This window comes from Prunus dulcis, chromosome 2 (assembly GCF_902201215.1).
Source record: "Prunus dulcis chromosome 2, ALMONDv2, whole genome shotgun sequence".
In the NCBI taxonomy this organism is placed as follows: Eukaryota; Viridiplantae; Streptophyta; class Magnoliopsida; order Rosales; family Rosaceae; genus Prunus; species Prunus dulcis.
The window spans coordinates 6,419,223-6,436,688 of record NC_047651.1 but is presented as its reverse complement, the minus strand read 5'-3'; the positions used below and the strand labels follow the sequence as shown (position 1 = coordinate 6,436,688).

At 36.3% G+C, this 17,466-nt stretch overlaps 2 protein-coding genes across 7 annotated transcripts; one reads left to right on the top strand and one right to left on the bottom strand.

Annotated features, from left to right (window-relative positions):
* Window positions 1-2,016: 2,016 nt before the first annotated feature.
* On the top strand, window positions 2,017-8,977 carry LOC117619092 (protein FAR1-RELATED SEQUENCE 3-like). Of its 5 annotated transcripts, none has more exons than XM_034348919.1 (7): window positions 2,059-2,273; window positions 2,900-2,985; window positions 3,099-5,390; window positions 5,562-5,651; window positions 6,393-6,542; window positions 8,261-8,376; window positions 8,586-8,977. In XM_034348919.1, exons 3-6 carry the CDS (start codon window positions 3,168-3,170, stop codon window positions 8,369-8,371), a joined length of 2,574 nt encoding a protein of 857 aa, XP_034204810.1. In that variant the 5' UTR covers window positions 2,059-2,273; window positions 2,900-2,985; window positions 3,099-3,167; the 3' UTR covers window positions 8,372-8,376; window positions 8,586-8,977. The 5 variants fall into 5 exon arrangements, with proteins under 5 accessions (XP_034204813.1, XP_034204810.1, XP_034204814.1 ...); XM_034348923.1 differs by having other exon boundaries at window positions 3,159-5,390; window positions 8,586-8,944; XM_034348922.1 differs by lacking the exon at window positions 2,900-2,985 and having other exon boundaries at window positions 2,017-2,273; window positions 3,159-5,390; window positions 8,586-8,944.
* A 522-nt stretch (window positions 8,978-9,499) lies between these two features.
* Window positions 9,500-14,662, bottom strand: LOC117619852 (probable inactive histone-lysine N-methyltransferase SUVR1). 2 transcript variants are annotated; one of them, XM_034349900.1, is made up of 6 exons: window positions 14,115-14,662; window positions 12,199-13,605; window positions 11,837-12,102; window positions 10,119-10,185; window positions 9,958-10,008; window positions 9,500-9,868 (listed from the first exon to the last, which is right to left on the bottom strand). In XM_034349900.1, the coding sequence occupies exons 1-6, from the start codon at window positions 14,304-14,306 to the stop codon at window positions 9,701-9,703; spliced, it is 2,151 nt and encodes a 716-aa protein (XP_034205791.1). In that variant the 5' UTR covers window positions 14,307-14,662; the 3' UTR covers window positions 9,500-9,700. The 2 variants fall into 2 exon arrangements, 1 of the variants encoding a protein (XP_034205791.1); XR_004584632.1 differs by lacking the exon at window positions 9,500-9,868 and having other exon boundaries at window positions 9,952-10,008; window positions 11,893-12,102.
* Window positions 14,663-17,466: the final 2,804 nt, after the last annotated feature.

Genomic DNA, 17,466 nt, shown 5'->3' with positions numbered 1-17,466 from the left:
GGCTACATGGTACACTTTTTAAATACCCATTCAAGCCTTGCCACATGCAAATTAAATTACACAAATAATAAATTCATTTTTAATCAGTCTGGTTCGGTTTAGGACTGTTTACAAAACTCCCAAACCGTAATTGAACCAAACCAAATCAGTTCGATTCAGTTTTTCAAACAGTTGACTTTTTCTTTAGTCAAAACCAAACCAAACTAAACCAATGTAATCAGTTTGGCCGGATTAATCGGATTGGCTAGATTGATGCCTACCCCTAAATGTGATTATGAGTCAGTAGAATTTTTTAGAGTCCAGAGCTATTTTTAGTGAATTTTTCAAGTATTAGAAAATATAAATAATAATTAATTTATTAAGAAGTGACACGTGGTGCAATCAGGAGCATCCATTTGGTGCTTGCACGGCAGTGACAAGGCAGTAACATTGCACCATGTGGCATGACCAGATTTGTTAAAGGGTGATCAGGTGCCATGTGGTGAATTAGTGATGATTAGATAGTGACGGTTGAATGTGGAATGCTGACTGTTGAGTCACCTACCCAACTCATCCAAGTCATCCATTTATGTTGACTTTTGACTGTTGAATCTCAGCTATTCATTGTGTTGATCGTATATTGACTGTAGCTGTAGCTGTCCAAAATTTTTTTATAGAAAAATCTCAGTTGTCCATTCTAGATTCTCTTCACCCCTCATTGCATACAATTCATTTTAGCTGTAGCTGCTTCCTCTTCTTCATCCGTCTGTTGCTTCTTCTTCTTCTTCTCAGGTTTAATTAAGTAATTAAATATCAGGAATTTGGAAAATATCGGTAGTCTAAAAATGTGGAAATATCAATGAAAATATCAAGAATGCATCAATATTGTTAAAATTGATGAAAAGCCATTAAAATTATTATTTTTTAAATGTGGAGATTTTGAACAAAAACTAGAGACATTCTTGTTTAAACAATTATCTAACAATTTAACCAAAGAAATTGATAAAACTTAATTATATGGTGGATTTATGTGACTAAGATTGCATATAATGCTCGCTGAGAAATAATAAGAGTTTTAAGTATTTTACGAATACCTTCAGCTAGAGGTATTTTTTATGTAGTGAGAGATATAAGGGAAATTGTGAGAAATATTTTGTAAGACAAAATCATATAATTGGTGTGGATAAATTTAACAGAAATAAGGAAATGACACAAAAAAATCATCCCCCTAGGTAGATAAGCTGCTGTTAGCATTAAATGGTATGTCGAATTTTTTCGAAATTTCAAATGAGTTAGATTGTTGTCAAGTTGTTAGCGTATTTGCGCGAAAATTTATGAAATTCTCTCGAGATATTGGGGAAATTTCGATAGTTTTGGCAAGAAATTAACCAAGTTCAAGCTTTGAGTGTTGCGAAATATCACCTAGATAAATTCGTGGAAAAATTGAAAAAACTACGATATCGTTGTTGAATATTTGGATTGCAAAGGGAGCAAGAAATGTACCGAGAGAGAGAGAGAGAGCATAGAAACTTAGATTGTTCTAACAGAATGCTTCCCCTGCATGAACATTGCAGCAGAGCTTATATTCCCTCATGACTATAGCATGTTCTCTTACATCAGTAGATTCAAATCTAACGGTTTGTAATAGTAAGCCAATGTGAATATGACACATGACAATACACAGCTGTCCTAACAGCTGGGCATTGAAAACAGACTCAAGCATTGCACCTGGCATATAAGCTCAAGGTACTCAGCTAACACAAAGATTAGAACAGATTAAATATAAACTGACTTAGAACTTACTAACTAATCTGAAATTAGCTAGGCAATTTACATTTTAACAATCGTCACGTGAATAAATACGTAATTATCATCGATATATATGTTTGAGAAAGCATACAAAGAGGGCGTAAGGAAAATAAGAACAGAAGATCCAGACTCCCCAAGTTGGCAACTCAGTTGCACGTGCACCATACGTACACGTAATAATTACGAAACAGTAAAAAAGAAAAATTTGGAGCGTGAAAATGTCAACCGAAAAAAAGTAAAAAAGAAAATTAAGGTAGAGACGAAGACGACAGCCTCTTTTCTGGGTCTGGGTTTGGGTTTGGGTTTGGGGGTATATGCACTCAGACTGAGTCACTCGGCGACTCCTTCAGAACAAAAATTGGAGCTCTATGCTCGTAAACTCTCACTTAACCCCAAATTGACAAACCCTAATACACATGCTCTGAACACTGAAACCACAATGGCACTTGGATTCCCAATCGGAAATTGAGGCTTGAAGAAACCAGGTGAGGCTTTACTTTTTATGCATATTTCTTTGCTCCATTTGATCCCATTTTGTTGAAAGCCTTTTGTTTGGTTTTAGCAACATTCTGAGTTCTTGAACTGATTACAGAAGTGAATGTTACTTTAATTTTGGAAATGGAAAACATGGGTTGGGATATTGTTTGATGGTTGTATGGTGAGTGGTTTGAATGCTGATGGAATTATGCAGTTGTCATAGTTTTGGGTAAAGAAGAAATAGAAAAGTGGTACTCTGTTTTGTGGTTTCCAAATGTTACGAATTAGTTTAAACTTCAAAAAAAAGTAATGAATTATGCTGAATGGCTTTCTCTTTTTCTTCCTTTGTTATTGAATTTTCTTTTCTGTAACCCAAAGAAATCAGGAACTACTCTAACGACCCGAACATTTTTTAATTTTTAAACAAAATATTAAACAAAGATTTTGGCACTTCTAAGATCATACAAAGGTATGCAATGCAGCACCTCAAGTCCTTCTCAAATTGTGTTATGATCATGTCATGTTAGAAATGGTACATTGGCAAGAATTCATGTTAAACACGTGGAAACGTAAAATTGGATTGCGCAACATGAAGTATTTATCAGTATATTTCTTAAAGTTTGGTTATTTCCAGCAAGGTTTTTGCTCTTCTCCTTCCATTGAGTGTTTCTGAGCAGGGTATTGGTGAACAACCACTTACACCTTGGCTTTTGGATCTCGGTAATCTTTTTTCTTTTTATTTGTTTGAACTTTTTATATAATAGTTAGCTCTAGTTCATAGATATTTTTGTATACTTAATCAGCTTGTTTTATTGATGCTTTGGTGGGGATAGCCATGAGGAACTCTTCATAGTCAGCCCAAAAGGAATGATATAGTTGTTCATATCTTTCAGAAAACTGTCATGGACACTGAAGTGGTGGTAGATGTTGAGGGGGAAAACATGGAACATCACATGGAAGAAAACACTGAACCAGGTGAAAAGCAGAATGTAAATCAAAATTTTACAGGGAGGGAAATAAGTATTCAGGATGATGGGAATACTAAGCCACATGTGGGAATGGAATTCGAATCAGAGGAGGCTGCCAAGACTCTTTATGATGCATATTCCAGGCATGTAGGTTTTAGCACCCATGTTGGTCAGTTCAGTCGTACTAAGCCTGATGGACCAATTGTGACATGGGACTTTGCATGTTCGAGAGAGGTATTCAAAAGAAAGAACGTAGAAAGCTGCAATGCCATGCTACGTATAGAGAGAAAGGGTGCAAACAGTTGGGTTGCGACAAAGTTTGTTGAGGACCACAACCATTCTATGGTAAGTCCTAGTAAGGTCCATTACCTTCGACCCCGTAGGCACTTTGCTGGTGCTACAAAGAATGCAGCTGAGACTTTGGATGCCACTACTGATGTTTACTTTGCCACAGAGGGTAATCATGTCTCTTATGAACCCAATCATGGAGGTAGGAGTGTCTCCCCTGTAGAACCAAGTCACCCAGCAAGGAATCTTGGGCCTGTTAACTATATAAGGCCGTCTAGCCGAAAGAGAACACTTGGACGAGATGCTCAAAATCTTCTTAACTATTTCAAGAAGATGCAGGCTGAAAACCCTGGCTTCTATTATGCTATCCAACTTGATGATGAGAACCGAATGACTAATGTCTTTTGGACTGATGCAAGATCTAGGACAGCTTATAATTACTTTGGTGATGCTGTAATTTTTGATACAATGTATCGACCAAATCAGTACCAAGTCCCATTTGCTCCTTTCACTGGTGTAAATCATCATGGTCAGATGGTATTGTTTGGTTGTGCATTACTTCTAGATGAGTCCGAGTCTTCCTTTACTTGGCTGTTTAGGACATGGCTTTCTGCCATGAATGATAAGCTTCCTGTGTCTATAACTACAGACCAAGATAGAGCCATACAAGTAGCAGTTGCTCATGTGTTTCCACAAACGCGGCACTGCATATGCAAGTGGCATATTTTAAGAGAAGGACAAGAACGACTGGCTCATACATATCTTGCTCATCCGTCCTTATACGGAGAGCTATATAGCTGCATCAACTTTTCAGAGACAATTGAGGATTTCGAATCATCATGGGCATCCCTTCTTGAGAGATATGATCTTCTGAGGAATGACTGGCTGCAGGCAGTGTATAATGCTCGAAAGCAATGGGCCCCAGTCTATTTTCGTGGTACTTTCTTTGCTGCAATTTTCTCAAACCAAGGTGTTAGTTCTTTCTTTGATGGCTATGTGAATCAACAGACAAGTATACCTCTGTTTTTTAAGCAGTACGAAAGGGCTCTAGAACTTTCATTAGAAAAAGAAATAGAAGCAGATTATGATACAATGTGCACAACACCAGTACTGAAGACACCATCACCAATGGAACAACAGGCAGCTAACCTGTATACCAAAAAGGTTTTCGCAAAGTTTCAAGAGGAATTGGTAGAAACTTTTGTTTATACTGCCAATAAAATTGAGGGTGATGGACTGGTTAGTAAATACAGGGTTGCAAAATATGAACATGATGACAAGGCTTATATAGTCACATTAAATGTCTCCGAGATGAAAGCAAGCTGCAGCTGTCAGATGTTTGAATATTCGGGTATCCTCTGTAGACATATTTTGACTGTCTTCACGGTGACAAATGTTCTCACCCTTCCACCACATTACATATTGAAGCGATGGACAAGAAATGCCAAATCTGGGGTTGGACTAGATGAACAGAGTTCAGAGAACCAAGGTATTGAAACACTAAACATGCGCTTTAACAATTTATGTCGGGAAGCCATTAAATATGCAGAGGAAGGGGCAATTGCTGTGGAGACTTACAATGCAGCAATGAGTGCTCTACGAGAGGGTGGGAAAAAGATTTCTGTTGTAAAGAAAAATGTTGCTAAAGTCACACCTCCTAGTTCTCAGCCTAGTGGAAATATACAAGAAGACAATATGAAGAAATCCCCACTGCCTCTTGGCGAAATGGCCCCCTCGTTGTGGCCTTGGCAAGAAGCATTGCCACATCGCTTTAATCTTAATGATGGAGGAGTTCCTGTTGCTGATTTGAATCAGCCCAGCATGGCCCCCGTCTCTATTCACCCTGATGGTGCCCACCCTGATAACACGGTATGAATCTAAAGGAGGTTTATAGTTGTTTCGTTTGTTTCTGTTTATACCTCTTTTGTGGCTATGTGTTTCCAACTTTCCATTATACCTGAGATCTCTAGATTTTTTATTTTGGAATACCTTCTCTAAAGATATAGGGTTGACTTATTATGGTTTCTATTATTGATGTAGGTTGTCCTTACTTGTTTCAAGTCCATGGCATGGATCATAGAAAATAAGAATTCAACATCAGCTGGGAAAGTGGCCGTTATCAACTTGAAGGTATGCATGTCTCTTCTGTATATGTGTAGAATTTTCCAACTTTACTGTCCTGTATGTTTGAGTTATCTTTAATTTCACTTAAGAGTACTCATGCTACCTTAATTATTAGAAGTGATGAGCGATTTAAGTTAAGGGATAAGTGAGGCACAATGCATTTACAAGCTGGATTCACTTCAATGAATTATTGATCTCAAGAATTGTGTCAAATCCAATCATTGCATTGTCCTGGCTTGTTCCTCAACCTGAGTGATTTAAGTTGAGTGATACGCGAGGCACAATTTTTCCCCTTGTGTTATTGATTATCAACAGTTGCATATCCAATCATTGAATCCATTGTCCTCACTTTTCCCTCAACTTAAGTTACTTAGGTGAGGACTTCTCTTTAACCTAATGTGACTTTAGTTCAGAGGTGATTTAGCATCTTTTGGAAACCATTTAAATATTCATGCAGTTTCCATTTGAACCCTTTAAGAACAAAATAAATGATTATTCTTCTCGTTTTACATTTAAAAATAATTTAGTCAAGCATAATAGCTGAATTTGGACCACTGACGTCTATAGCCTGGTACTAGCTCTTTACTGTAAAGGCTATCCCCTATCATGTAGTCTCCACCCCGGCCGATGAAAAAATTTAAATATATATATATATATATATAATTTTATTTTTTTTAGAAGGAGAAGGTTAAGTTGCTGTTGATATGGCTGTCTTGCTGTTCTAATATTCTTTTACGTCTATTGTAGCTCCAAGATTATGGCAAGAACCCTGCAGGCGAGACAGAGGTACAATTTAGGCTAACAAGAGTTACACTTGAGCCTATGTTAAGATCGATGGCCTATATCAGTCAGCAGCTCTCTGCACCAGCGAACAGAGTTGCTGTCATTAATTTGAAGGTATGCAAACCCAAAGTTTCAATCTCGTTCGCATCACAGTTTGTCCCCTTGTGTTAAGGTATTTACAATGAAATTTCTTGGGTTTCACTGTAATTTTTGCAATTGGATTGGCATCACAGTTAGACTTGTGACAGGAAGTTGAATTGAGCTATCTATAGTCAGTATAGGTGGTTGAGTGAGTTTGTAACCGAAGATTTCTGGATTAATAGGCCTGTTTAAAGGTTATGGGGGTAAAGTGCACTATTGAGTATCTTTCAAAAGAGATTATGGGTTAAGTTCAACAAGTAAGCTGCAGGAATTATCTGGGCTGGAGCCTGAAGGTATGGATATATGGATTTCCTGTTGGCAAAATGTTGGGGAAATAAGTGGACTTTAGAGTGTGAAAAGCTATACCAAGAGGGTATTGAGGGAAGGAAATACTAAGCTTGGGGTGTTTTTTGGGGCTGTGAACAACATACTGAGAGGGGTGAGGTGCAGATGTTCCTTAGAGGTAGCATTGGTTATGCAGGTGCAACCATGCAACTCATCAAAACAATATTTACTATAACAATTTCCATTAGTAGTAGTAGTATTACTGCTATTCTTACTCTTTTCATTTGTTCACTTTTAAAATGCCTTCTGTCCTGCTGTAGTTGAATGATGATGTTTTGATGAATCAGCAATGCTTACAGTCTGTTGCACTGTGCATTAGGTAATTTGTAGTCAATGACTAAAATTGCATGCTCATACATACCATTCTTTAACAAAGGAACGTGGCAAATTTTTTTCCTTTATTATTAGACTGGAATTTCTGTTTCATGCTGGACTTACAATGTGCTCAAACTAAGTCTGTTGTAAACTCTTTAATTATTATCATAAGGAGACAAGGGACATATACTATAAACTTTCTAAGTCCTTGAAGATAATTTAGATATCTGTCTAAATCATTTTGGTTTCTTTAATAAACTAAACAGAAGAAATGTGTAATGGAAAGGTTTAAATAGAAGTACAATGAACCAGAGGTCAAAATAAGACAAAAACATACTAATAGACAACCACAAATAGCAACACAACCAGCCCAAAAAAATAGAAAAACCAAAGAAGAAACTGCAGTTTCTCAGTTCACATCTGACAATATCCCAAAACATCCTTGTATTCCTTTCCATCCAAACCACCCCAAAGATTGTCATTGGACCAAAGTCCCATATAACTTGTAGCTTTTTTCTGTCGTCAAAGCATAATAGTTTTTAATGAATAGAGAAGCACACGAATGGTGGGGTGCCTCCCCATTCATGAGCTGTTTTTTAGGATGGAAAAGAGGTATGGTGATACGAAGCTGTGCTGCGTAGACAATATTGTGGGTGGTATGGATGGAGAGGATTAGAAGGATTTTTTAAGATGCAAGGAGGACGATACAGACCATTTGTGGGACAGAGTTCACTTTTGGCCATTCTTGTGGGCTTCGGTTTCCTCTGAGTTTAGGGGTTGGGTGTTTCATGCTAGGGGTTGGGTGTTTCATGCTATTTGTTCGGATTGGAATGCTTCTGTCTAGAAATTTTGGGAGTAAACTAAGGATGCTTGGAAACACAGCATGAAATGCATGGCTCTGCAAATTCAAATATAGGAATCCTATGTATTCAACATTCATTATTATTCTAAAGTAATCCAATTTTGTATGAAATTATTATTATTTTATCATCATTAGTGTTCAATATATCTACATTATTGTGGTTTCTCAGCTTCAAGATACAAAGACAACTTCTGGAGAAACAGAGGTCAAGTTTCAAGTGTCCAGAGATACACTAGGTTCCATGTTGAAATCAATGGCTTACATCCGTGAGCAGCTATGACAAATGTAAGCATACTAGGAGACTTGGCAATTTACCAATTTAGCATTTACATAATTTCATTCTTATGTATTTCTTCTGTATGCTAACTGCTCGTCAATTGTATAATGAACTTCTTTTTGGGAGAAATCTTTTTTTTCGTATTTAAATAAGATATATATGGTCCTCAAATGAAGTTATGATTGCTGATTGTATCATGATTCTATGTTGAACACAGCGAGCTTCATTCTAATATGAAGTCTGTAAAGAAGACTTATTCATCTGCTTTGAAGTTACCTTGCCAACCTCCAAAACGAATAATCGAATCTAGGCTCTGTACAAAAGGCGCTAGCTATAGAGAAGTGAAGATCTGTTGGCCTATGGCCATTGGTGTACGATGCGTGTGTTCCATGAAGAAATTTAGATTAGTTGTAGTTAGGTGTTCTATTCCTTGGACCACATCTAGTTTAGTTGTAGCTAAATTATATAGATGGTTTTCATGTAACCTTGTTTTGGATGCTGGTATGTACATGCTAGTTGTGAATGGCCACATGCAATGAGCCTTGCCTTGCATATATTTTGTATCTGAAATCCAAATGGTGCTTCAATTTCATAATGCGCTAATTCATAGTACCGGGTGTCTTGCCCTGCATATATTCTTGGGGATGTTGAAACTAAATCAACTCCAAACTAAAGTGTTAAAATAGAATGAGGTCAAAACTCTAAGGACTTTCATAGAATCAGGTCCAAACCCAATGGATCTAATTGCATAATAATGGACCGAACCATCACAATATCTTTTTTCTCTTGTTTTTTTTTTTTTTTTTTTTTTTAATAATGGACCGAACCATCACAATATCTTTTTTTTCTTTTTTTTTTTTTTTTTTTTTTTTGGGTGGTGGGTCTTGGTTAGCCTCGTTTGTGTTAGATGGGCTTGTATTTTCTGTTTTCTTTGTGCTTCCATTGGCTTCCTTAATTGGGCTGTGGAACTGGATTGTGTACTCCTCTGGTCACCTTTGACCGTGCCAAGGGCTATATACAGGATTAATTCATGCTTGAGCAAAGAACAGAATTTTATGCATGAGGCGTGTAACAAATATATACAAAAAGGGCACCTGATAGGTTTTGGAAGAATAATTAATATAAATAAACTAGAGATAAACCCTGTCAGACCTGAATTTTGCCATTTTTGACCAAATCCACTGAGATTAGGAATGAAAAATTTATGTTTGCAAAAATTGGAGATTCTGCTTGAGTGATTTTACCAATTAGACAGCACAGCAGAACTGATTTCAAAATTAGAAATTTAATTTTAAAAAAAGCATCCCATCTATGTTAGAAACATGAAGAGCATCATGCTTGAAGCTGCACTCTACGTCGCCGTCGGACGTAAGTGAGTAGGCGCACATCACCCTTCATATCACTACGATCGCGACAGAACGGGCTTCCACAGAGACAATGGAAGGGCTTCATGGGGTGGCCACTATCATGATCAGAGTCATTAAAGTCGATGCCATAGTCCTGAAAAACGGCATAGGCATTTGAAAGTTGGATGATGATGCCAAACACACGTTAATAACATATCATATACTGGCGAATCCCCCTCTTACCCAAGTCAGCTCCTCCATGGCATCAACCTTCCTTGTTGTGAAAAGGGCAATCTTCATGAAATAAATAAAAGAAATCATATTTACTTGTATGAAGAATTGGTTCGACTAGTAGTACAAAGAAGATCGAAGGGATGAGATCATTGAATGCTGAAAAATCATACATGATAGTAGTGATGATCTGGGGTTTCCACTTCCACAGGGATCTCTACCAAGGTAGCATCAGAACATCTGACCAATAAATGTAAAACGTTTCAGTAGAAGATTTTAGCAACAAAAATAAAGTATTCAAGGAGAGATGCAAATTAGCCTGCTCCCATCAATCAAGATATCGAAGAACACAAACCATTCCGGCACAGAATGACATTGAGACAGCTTCAATAAGAAACATGGCTCTTAATATAGAATTTATAAAGCATACAGAAATGGAATGATGCTCATCAGTGATCGTATAATAACTGTTCGTTAAGTTTATTGCGTGTGGCAATAACTTAACTTTGACGTATGCATGCAATCTAAGATTAACCTTAAATAATGAACAAAGAAATTGGGGAGTTTTGATAGGCAGAGTAGCGGAGATGAGTTCGTGTTCACCCCTAAGATGTTAACAGGGGGAGTCATGAAACCAAATGAGTTATTTTAGGCAGACAAGGTCAGCTGAATTAATTTGAGTATAAAGAAACTGCAAACCATGTAAAAGAATACAGTCAAATAATTAGACAATTGACAAGAAAATACTTCTATACGAAGGCTAAACCGCTAAACCTAGAATTGATGCAATCTGAAAATTTCTTTGTTTGAGGGGTAGATAAATGGTATAACCTATCAACAGAGCATCCTATTCAACAGTTTGAAATGTTCAAAAAACGTGAGGAATAAGTGCAACACGTTCCCTTCCTATGATGTTAAGATACAACCTATATAAGGCTATAATTACTTCTTGCATTATAGGGTAAGTACATATAAACCTAGAAGAGGCAGAATATTTTTTTTAATGACAGCAGAAAAAGAATACTGTTTCATCACTTACTTTAAATGATTCTCGTTAATAACTGTTCATTAAGTTTATTGCAAATGATAATAGCTTAACGTATAAAGTTAAATTTACAGGTCTACTGCAGATGCAAACTCAGCGGACAATTACGTAACTTTTAAGTTCGCATGCAATCTGTGATTAACCTTAAATCCTGAACAAAGAAACTGGGGAGTTTGGAGAGGCAGAGTGGCAGAGATGAGCTCATGTTCACACCACAGATGCTTGTAGGTGGCATCAAGTAGATACTTCTATAAAGACCAAACCCCTAAACCTAGAATTTTTGTAATCTAAAAGTTTCTTTGTTTGAATAAGTAGATAAATGGCTTACCTATCAAAAGTGTGAAATATTCAATAAATCCTTCATATTACTAAAACTGAATATAGATACCTGATACAACATGAAACTAACACATCGTTGTTAAGCAACCAAGCGCATCAGATTTTCTTCTTGCGATCAGATATAAATGCGTATGCAACTTATATTAGTCTTAAATTACTTCTTTCATAATAGGGTAAGTAGATATAAATTCTCTAAGAGGCAGAAATATTTTCAACGATAGAAGAATAAGAATATTGTTTCATACTAGCCGACAAATCCAAAACTTACAACTGCTTGTGATTAATCCAAGACCCTGAGAGGAAAACTTGAAAAGCAAGACAAACAATACAACAAAAGTAATAACCTTGAGCTACTTTTTGGTCAGAGATAACCTTGAAATTTATATAGAAGAGAATAATATAATTCTTATGTAATATCACCTTTGTCTAGAAATACAAATCTAATAAATATTATAAGCACTCAGTTGGAGGAAGTGGCTGAGGAATATAAGAGTACGGAGTTTACACCTGTGATTGATAAATCTCGCAACATTTCCATAAACGGTAGCGTCCAAGCAAAGTACCTCTTCATCTTTCAAGACACCCTTCGAACCCCAGCCTGCATCTAGTAGAACTTGGTAGCATGTATTCTTGTTACCAGGACTTCCCACATTTCGCTCATGTAGTTCTGTGTTGGTTAATATCTCTCCAACATACTCACAAACAAAAGCCCCTGCTGGCAAGTCCTCCAGCGTTCGAAGACCCCACCCTTTCCCTTCAGGTGTCAAAAACACCTGCAACATGGATTAAACCACTTAGACGCCTTTAGAATTTATAACCATCTGGTTATTATTACCTAGGGCCTTGAAATTCACAGAGGACAAACTAACCTGCAACTTCACAGTGATGCTTTGCTGAACAATCCGGTTTCCACATTTCTTGTTACACCAGCATTTAGACCAGCATTCCTTAATAAAGTTCTGTAACAAATGGCCTTTGCACGGCACGGAACTCTTCTTATTCTTAGACCTTTGAAGTGGGCAGTTTCTACAATACAAGTAGTGGTCTTGTTTACGTTCCCGCTTCAAGGATATACATTCTTCCAGAAACTTCTCCGTGACGAATCCTCCTGGAGTGTATGCAAACTGACCCCCAGTTTCAGCCGCACAGAGGCAAGGTATTGGTGATGTCAAACAATCCCCAAAACAATGTGAACAGCAACCCCCATGAGATATACGAGCAAGAGAAAATTTCACATAGGCGTTCTTATAAACTAAATTATTGGGGATGTAAAAAAAGATTGGCAGATCTTCAGCATTTCTTCCATTCTCCAAGGAAACTTTCACTCTTTCTTCACCTCTAGTTATGTCATCAATATAAAAAAAGGATTTAATGACTCCAAGTGAGGAATGGTAGTTATAAGCAGCCTCCACCTTGCATAATTTTGAAGATCTACGGCCTTGGATCACCTTTAATCTCTTTGCAGTTTCACCAAAGATGTTCTCAATATCCTTTCTTGCAAAACCAATTAAGCATTGAAGACCATCATAACAACCAAAAGCTATATGTTTGGGTATATGGGGTATAACCTTGATAAGATTTTTACTTAAAATTAATTCATTTTGAAAACTTGGATGATCATATTTACTGGCAAGAACATCTGGTGCAGTACTTTCATCAAAGATGGAATCAGTTCCTGTTTCCACAAAGCATTCTTCAACCCTACATGATTTTATGTGTGTCTCTTCCACCATTTCTAGAGCTTCATCAAAATGTGGAGGACAGAAATCAGACTGTGGAGAAGAGTGGCAAATCATAGACATTTCCAGGTCACCCTTTGGAGTAGATGATGCAGCTACAAAATGTGGCAAATCAAAAACATTATCTTTGTTGTCCGTATTCACCGATTCCACTTCCAACAACTTCAAGCCGTCTTCATCAAAATCTGAAGAACTATCTTCACCTATCAGATTGAGACTTTCTTCCAGTTGCGTGTTGCGATTACACAGAGGATCGAAGTTATTCCCAGAGTCCAAAACCTCTCTTTCCTGGTGTCTTCGGCGACTTCTTCTTACTAGTGGTTGAGAGTCTTCAGATTCTTCCGAATCAGAAAATAGATTATCCTCATTACTCTGACGTGCCCTTTTTAATGGAGACTTTTCAAGGCAAGATGTGGAGTGTTCCAAAGGAGACAATGCCTGTTTTTTCTGTTGCCTTGTGCAATATCTCTTGGTTGGAAGTTCAACAACTTCAGTTTTATCATAAGATGGAGCTTCTTTTTTCTTCAATCTAACTCCCTGGCACGAAAATATATGAAATGCTAAAACACTTAAACTTCAGTTTCATCATATTAAAAAAAAAAACCATTATGCTCTCTGCGTGGTTGATGAGAGAAGACATAGAACAAACAACCCCCCAATAATTTGTAATAATAGTAAACAGAAATATAGGGCATAGAGAGAATATTATTATACATAATACAGCAAGAAATGCTCACCTTTGAATCATAGATCAAAGCTCCTTTTCCATTTTAAAGGGAAAATAAGGATGCCCAGTAAGTATCACCCAAAAAAAAAAAAAAAAAAATATTTAAATAGATATTCCAATATTTCTCTTCTATGACACATATAATAGATGAAAAATAAATAAAAACAAAATCTTGAAAAGCATTGAATAAACAAGCAGATTTTTTGGACCATAGAAGTCAAAATATTGTGGTCAGAATTATTAATCCAATGGTTCAAAAAATTAAAAAGCAAAATCTTATTAAAACATGAAGAAAGTAAAAAAGAAGGTAAAAACAAACCTTTTCCTCCTCTGGCTTCTGCTCCAGAACAAAGTCCAGCAAAAGTCTGTAATTTTCATCAATAATAAACTCCCAGCTGTTTGCATAGACTTTCAGAAGCTCTTTGACCGCTGCCTTTGTCTGACCTTCGGAAATGCCAAAAGGCTTCATTGCCCTACAGGCATCAGCCATTCGAGAATTTTTTGGCGGCATCACTAAACTATTCACACCCTTTGTCTCTTCCTTTCGTTTTTCTACAACAAGTACCTAGAAGAAAAAATAAGCTAGAAGACGAAGAAAGCTTTTACAAAGTAAATGTGGTTTTTTTACCTCTCTCTTTTTTCTGGGTATTTAATTTTCAACTGACTCAGAGCACCTCTTAATTTCTCAGACTCTCTGTCTAACCTCTGGTTGCTTTGGGGAAATGGGAAAATGCTGAAGGAGAAGAACAAGAAGATGGAGAGCTCTTTTTGCAGATTAAAAAAACTACCCAGATAGGTAAAACTGATATGCAGAGAGAGAGAGATGAATAAAAAGGTATGTTTATTGGATATGGTGGGAGCAACTTTCTATGCTCCACCACTGACGCCAGTTTATGTTTTCTATGTGCAATTAATCATTGCGGTTTTTATTTAGTTTTTTTATCTGAACAGTTTTGTATCTCTAGCCGTTAGATTAATCTGGCGATTAGGAAACAATGCCCTAGGATTTCTTCCCTTTTCAGGTGAATCCTTTTCAGGTGAATGGGTATCCTAGGATTTCAAGAACAATCCGGATGTCCAGACCTTGGAGGGAGATCCGCGGAAGCATAAAGTTTCGCAGTACAAATTTCTCACACTTTATGTGTGTCAGGTCAGAAGGGGGATGGAAGTTACGTGAAATGTGGGGCAAGTTGGATAAAAATAAAACTTGAATTGAAAGAAATCTTAATAATGTTATTCATTCTTAAGTCAATTATTAGAGCATTCATAATGGGCTTTTGAAATTATATTTTTAAACAAATTTTAGGGAGGAATCGTAAGAATGCAACTCTAACCCTCCCTATCCATCTCTTAAAATAGGGAGTCCTCTAAGAGAATCTAAGGAGAGAGAAAGGACTCCTAGTGACTCCCTATAATTTAATGCTGCTTTATTTAATGAGTATTTCAAATCTTTATTTAATGCTAACTATTTTTTATTTTATTTTTTAATAGAAATGGACCAATCAAAAAAGAGTTATAGTATTTATGACTCTCCAAATTATAGAGTATTGTTGGAGTTGAAATTTTTTAAAGAGCTCCTAAAATAGCTTTATTATATTTTTAGCTAAATTTTAGCTAAGAAATAGAGAGCATCATTGTGGATGCTCTTACAATTTGTATATTATAGTAAGAGCATTTCCAACACTAGAAGCAAATATAACTTGTCAAATTGAAGTTTGTTGACCTACATGGCAATTTGAAAAGTCTTATTTGCTACTTGAATAATTTTTGCTCCAACAAACTTTTCAATTCAATTAATATAATATCATGGAAAATAATGAAAAATATGAAAACATGTGAAAAATGTATATGTATTTATTATATGAAAATAAAAAATGCATGTTTTTAACGTTTTCAAGGTAGGTTTTGTTTTTCCAAAGTAAAGTTAAATGTTTGAAGAGCCAGAGTCAACTTACCAGTCTTGAAAAGAGAGAAAATGGTTGTAGTTTTAATGATTGAGGTTGAAGAGGTTGTTAGAGATGCTATAAGGATTTGATTAAAAAGCTAATAATATACATTCTTGGTTATCATATTTTGCCTTGATTTTGTTTTTCATTACTACATTTTATTTTTCTCAAGGCTAAATTGGTGATTTGTTCCTTAATTTTCAATTGACCCCTATCCCTTTTTTTAAAATTAAGGATATTAAATGTTCCCCCATTGTCTAAAAAACAAACATGTGTTTCTTTTTTTCTTTTTCTTTTTTCCCTTAAGTCTTTTAACCTAACTTTTTGGCTGGTTTTAAATGTAGCTTCCCCAACCTGACGCTACAAAGCCACTGCCCACGCAGTCACCCACTGCCACCCCTATTCCAAATCCACCCTCATCACCAACCTCGCCATTGAACCGACAAGGACGAGCAAGAAGCCCACCAAATTTCTTTTTTTCTTCTTCTTCTTCTTCTTCTTCTCTCTCTCTCTCTCTCTCTCTCTCTCTCCACGTCGAAAACAGTAGAGATCGGCGACTTTCTACCCTCTAAATCTGAGGTGAGCGAAGGCAGGGATTTGAGGTTTCAATGGTGACTTTACTAGTCTTCATTTCTTTGTCTTTCTCCTCCCCCACTTCGTCGAAATCTAGTATTCAAATCAGCCAATCAAATTTCTGCTCTGGCTGCAAATCAAAAACCAAAAATTAAAAGCACATAATGAATTCAATCCAGGGTCCTGGGCCCCAAAATTGGTCGGAGGTTTGCATGGGCGGAGGCTTCAGTAAAACCAACCATAATGCTTGGTTAAAAGCATTGAAAGAAAGGGAAAAAAAATAATAAGAAAGGAAACATGAGTTGTTTTTCAAGGAGCCCACGTCATTGTTGAGAAGGAATGACTTCTGATATGTCAAAAGCCAAGCATTGTCAGGTACAAATTTAGGGGGCAAATCATCAGTGGGAAAAGTTGAAGGGAACATTTTGCATCTCATGGTTTGGAATGAATTTAGCCACAAACATATAACATATAAACATTCATAATGGTGGATTGATTATGCTTATTCTTGTTAAGTTAAGCCCTTTTTTAATTTTAACTCAAACATCTTATGATCTAGTCTCTTTGAGCTCAAAATAGAAAAGCTAAGAAATGTTAAACTTTTACCCTTGTATGAAATTACGAACATGATTTTGCCCCGAGCCATGTTGCTTTGGTCAAAGCATGGCTCAAAAATAGCAGTGTGGGTTTTGATCTTTTTTAAAATTTAATTCATATACTCCATATTAGATTTATAATATATAGGCTTTAATATATGATTAAGTTTTTAAACCTAATTTTGGTGTAATGTAATTTTTGTTTCATTGCTAACCATGATTTTGTATAATGGTGACTCTAATTCACAGTATTAACAGTTAATTGTGGATACTCATGAGTAATGTTTTGAAAGGCGAAGCATTGATGCAAGGTGTTTTTGTCGCGTTATGCTAGGCGTAAGCCTTGAAGTAGTAAGGTATAAACTTTTGAATATTCATTTATTTTAATAAGAAAAATTTATGAATAATATTATACCCAGTTGTGCTCTTTGATGCATACAAACACACTTTGTTGGCAATACAACTTAAACTTCCGTATCTCACAATTTGTACAATCTCCTTGCTACCACTTTCTGACATAAATGCATATCCAATGTCCATTCGGGCAGTTTTTGTC

Excerpts from the sequence above, each read along its gene's own strand:
- LOC117619092 (XM_034348919.1), top strand. The coding sequence starts at position 3,168 with ATGGACACTGAAGTGGTGGTAGATGTTGAGGGGGAAAACATGGAACAT. Across the intron at positions 5,391-5,561 it reads GTGCCCACCCTGATAACACG|GTTGTCCTTACTTGTTTCAA; the intron begins GTATGAATCTAA and ends TTATTGATGTAG. Across the intron at positions 6,543-8,260 it reads TTGCTGTCATTAATTTGAAG|CTTCAAGATACAAAGACAAC; the intron begins GTATGCAAACCC and ends GTGGTTTCTCAG.
- LOC117619852 (XM_034349900.1), bottom strand. The coding sequence starts at position 14,306 with ATGCCGCCAAAAAATTCTCGAATGGCTGATGCCTGTAGGGCAATGAAG. Across the intron at positions 12,103-12,198 it reads GCATCACTGTGAAGTTGCAG|GTGTTTTTGACACCTGAAGG; the intron begins GTTAGTTTGTCC and ends TCCATGTTGCAG. Across the intron at positions 10,009-10,118 it reads CAGATCATCACTACTATCAT|ATTGCCCTTTTCACAACAAG; the intron begins GTATGATTTTTC and ends TATTTCATGAAG.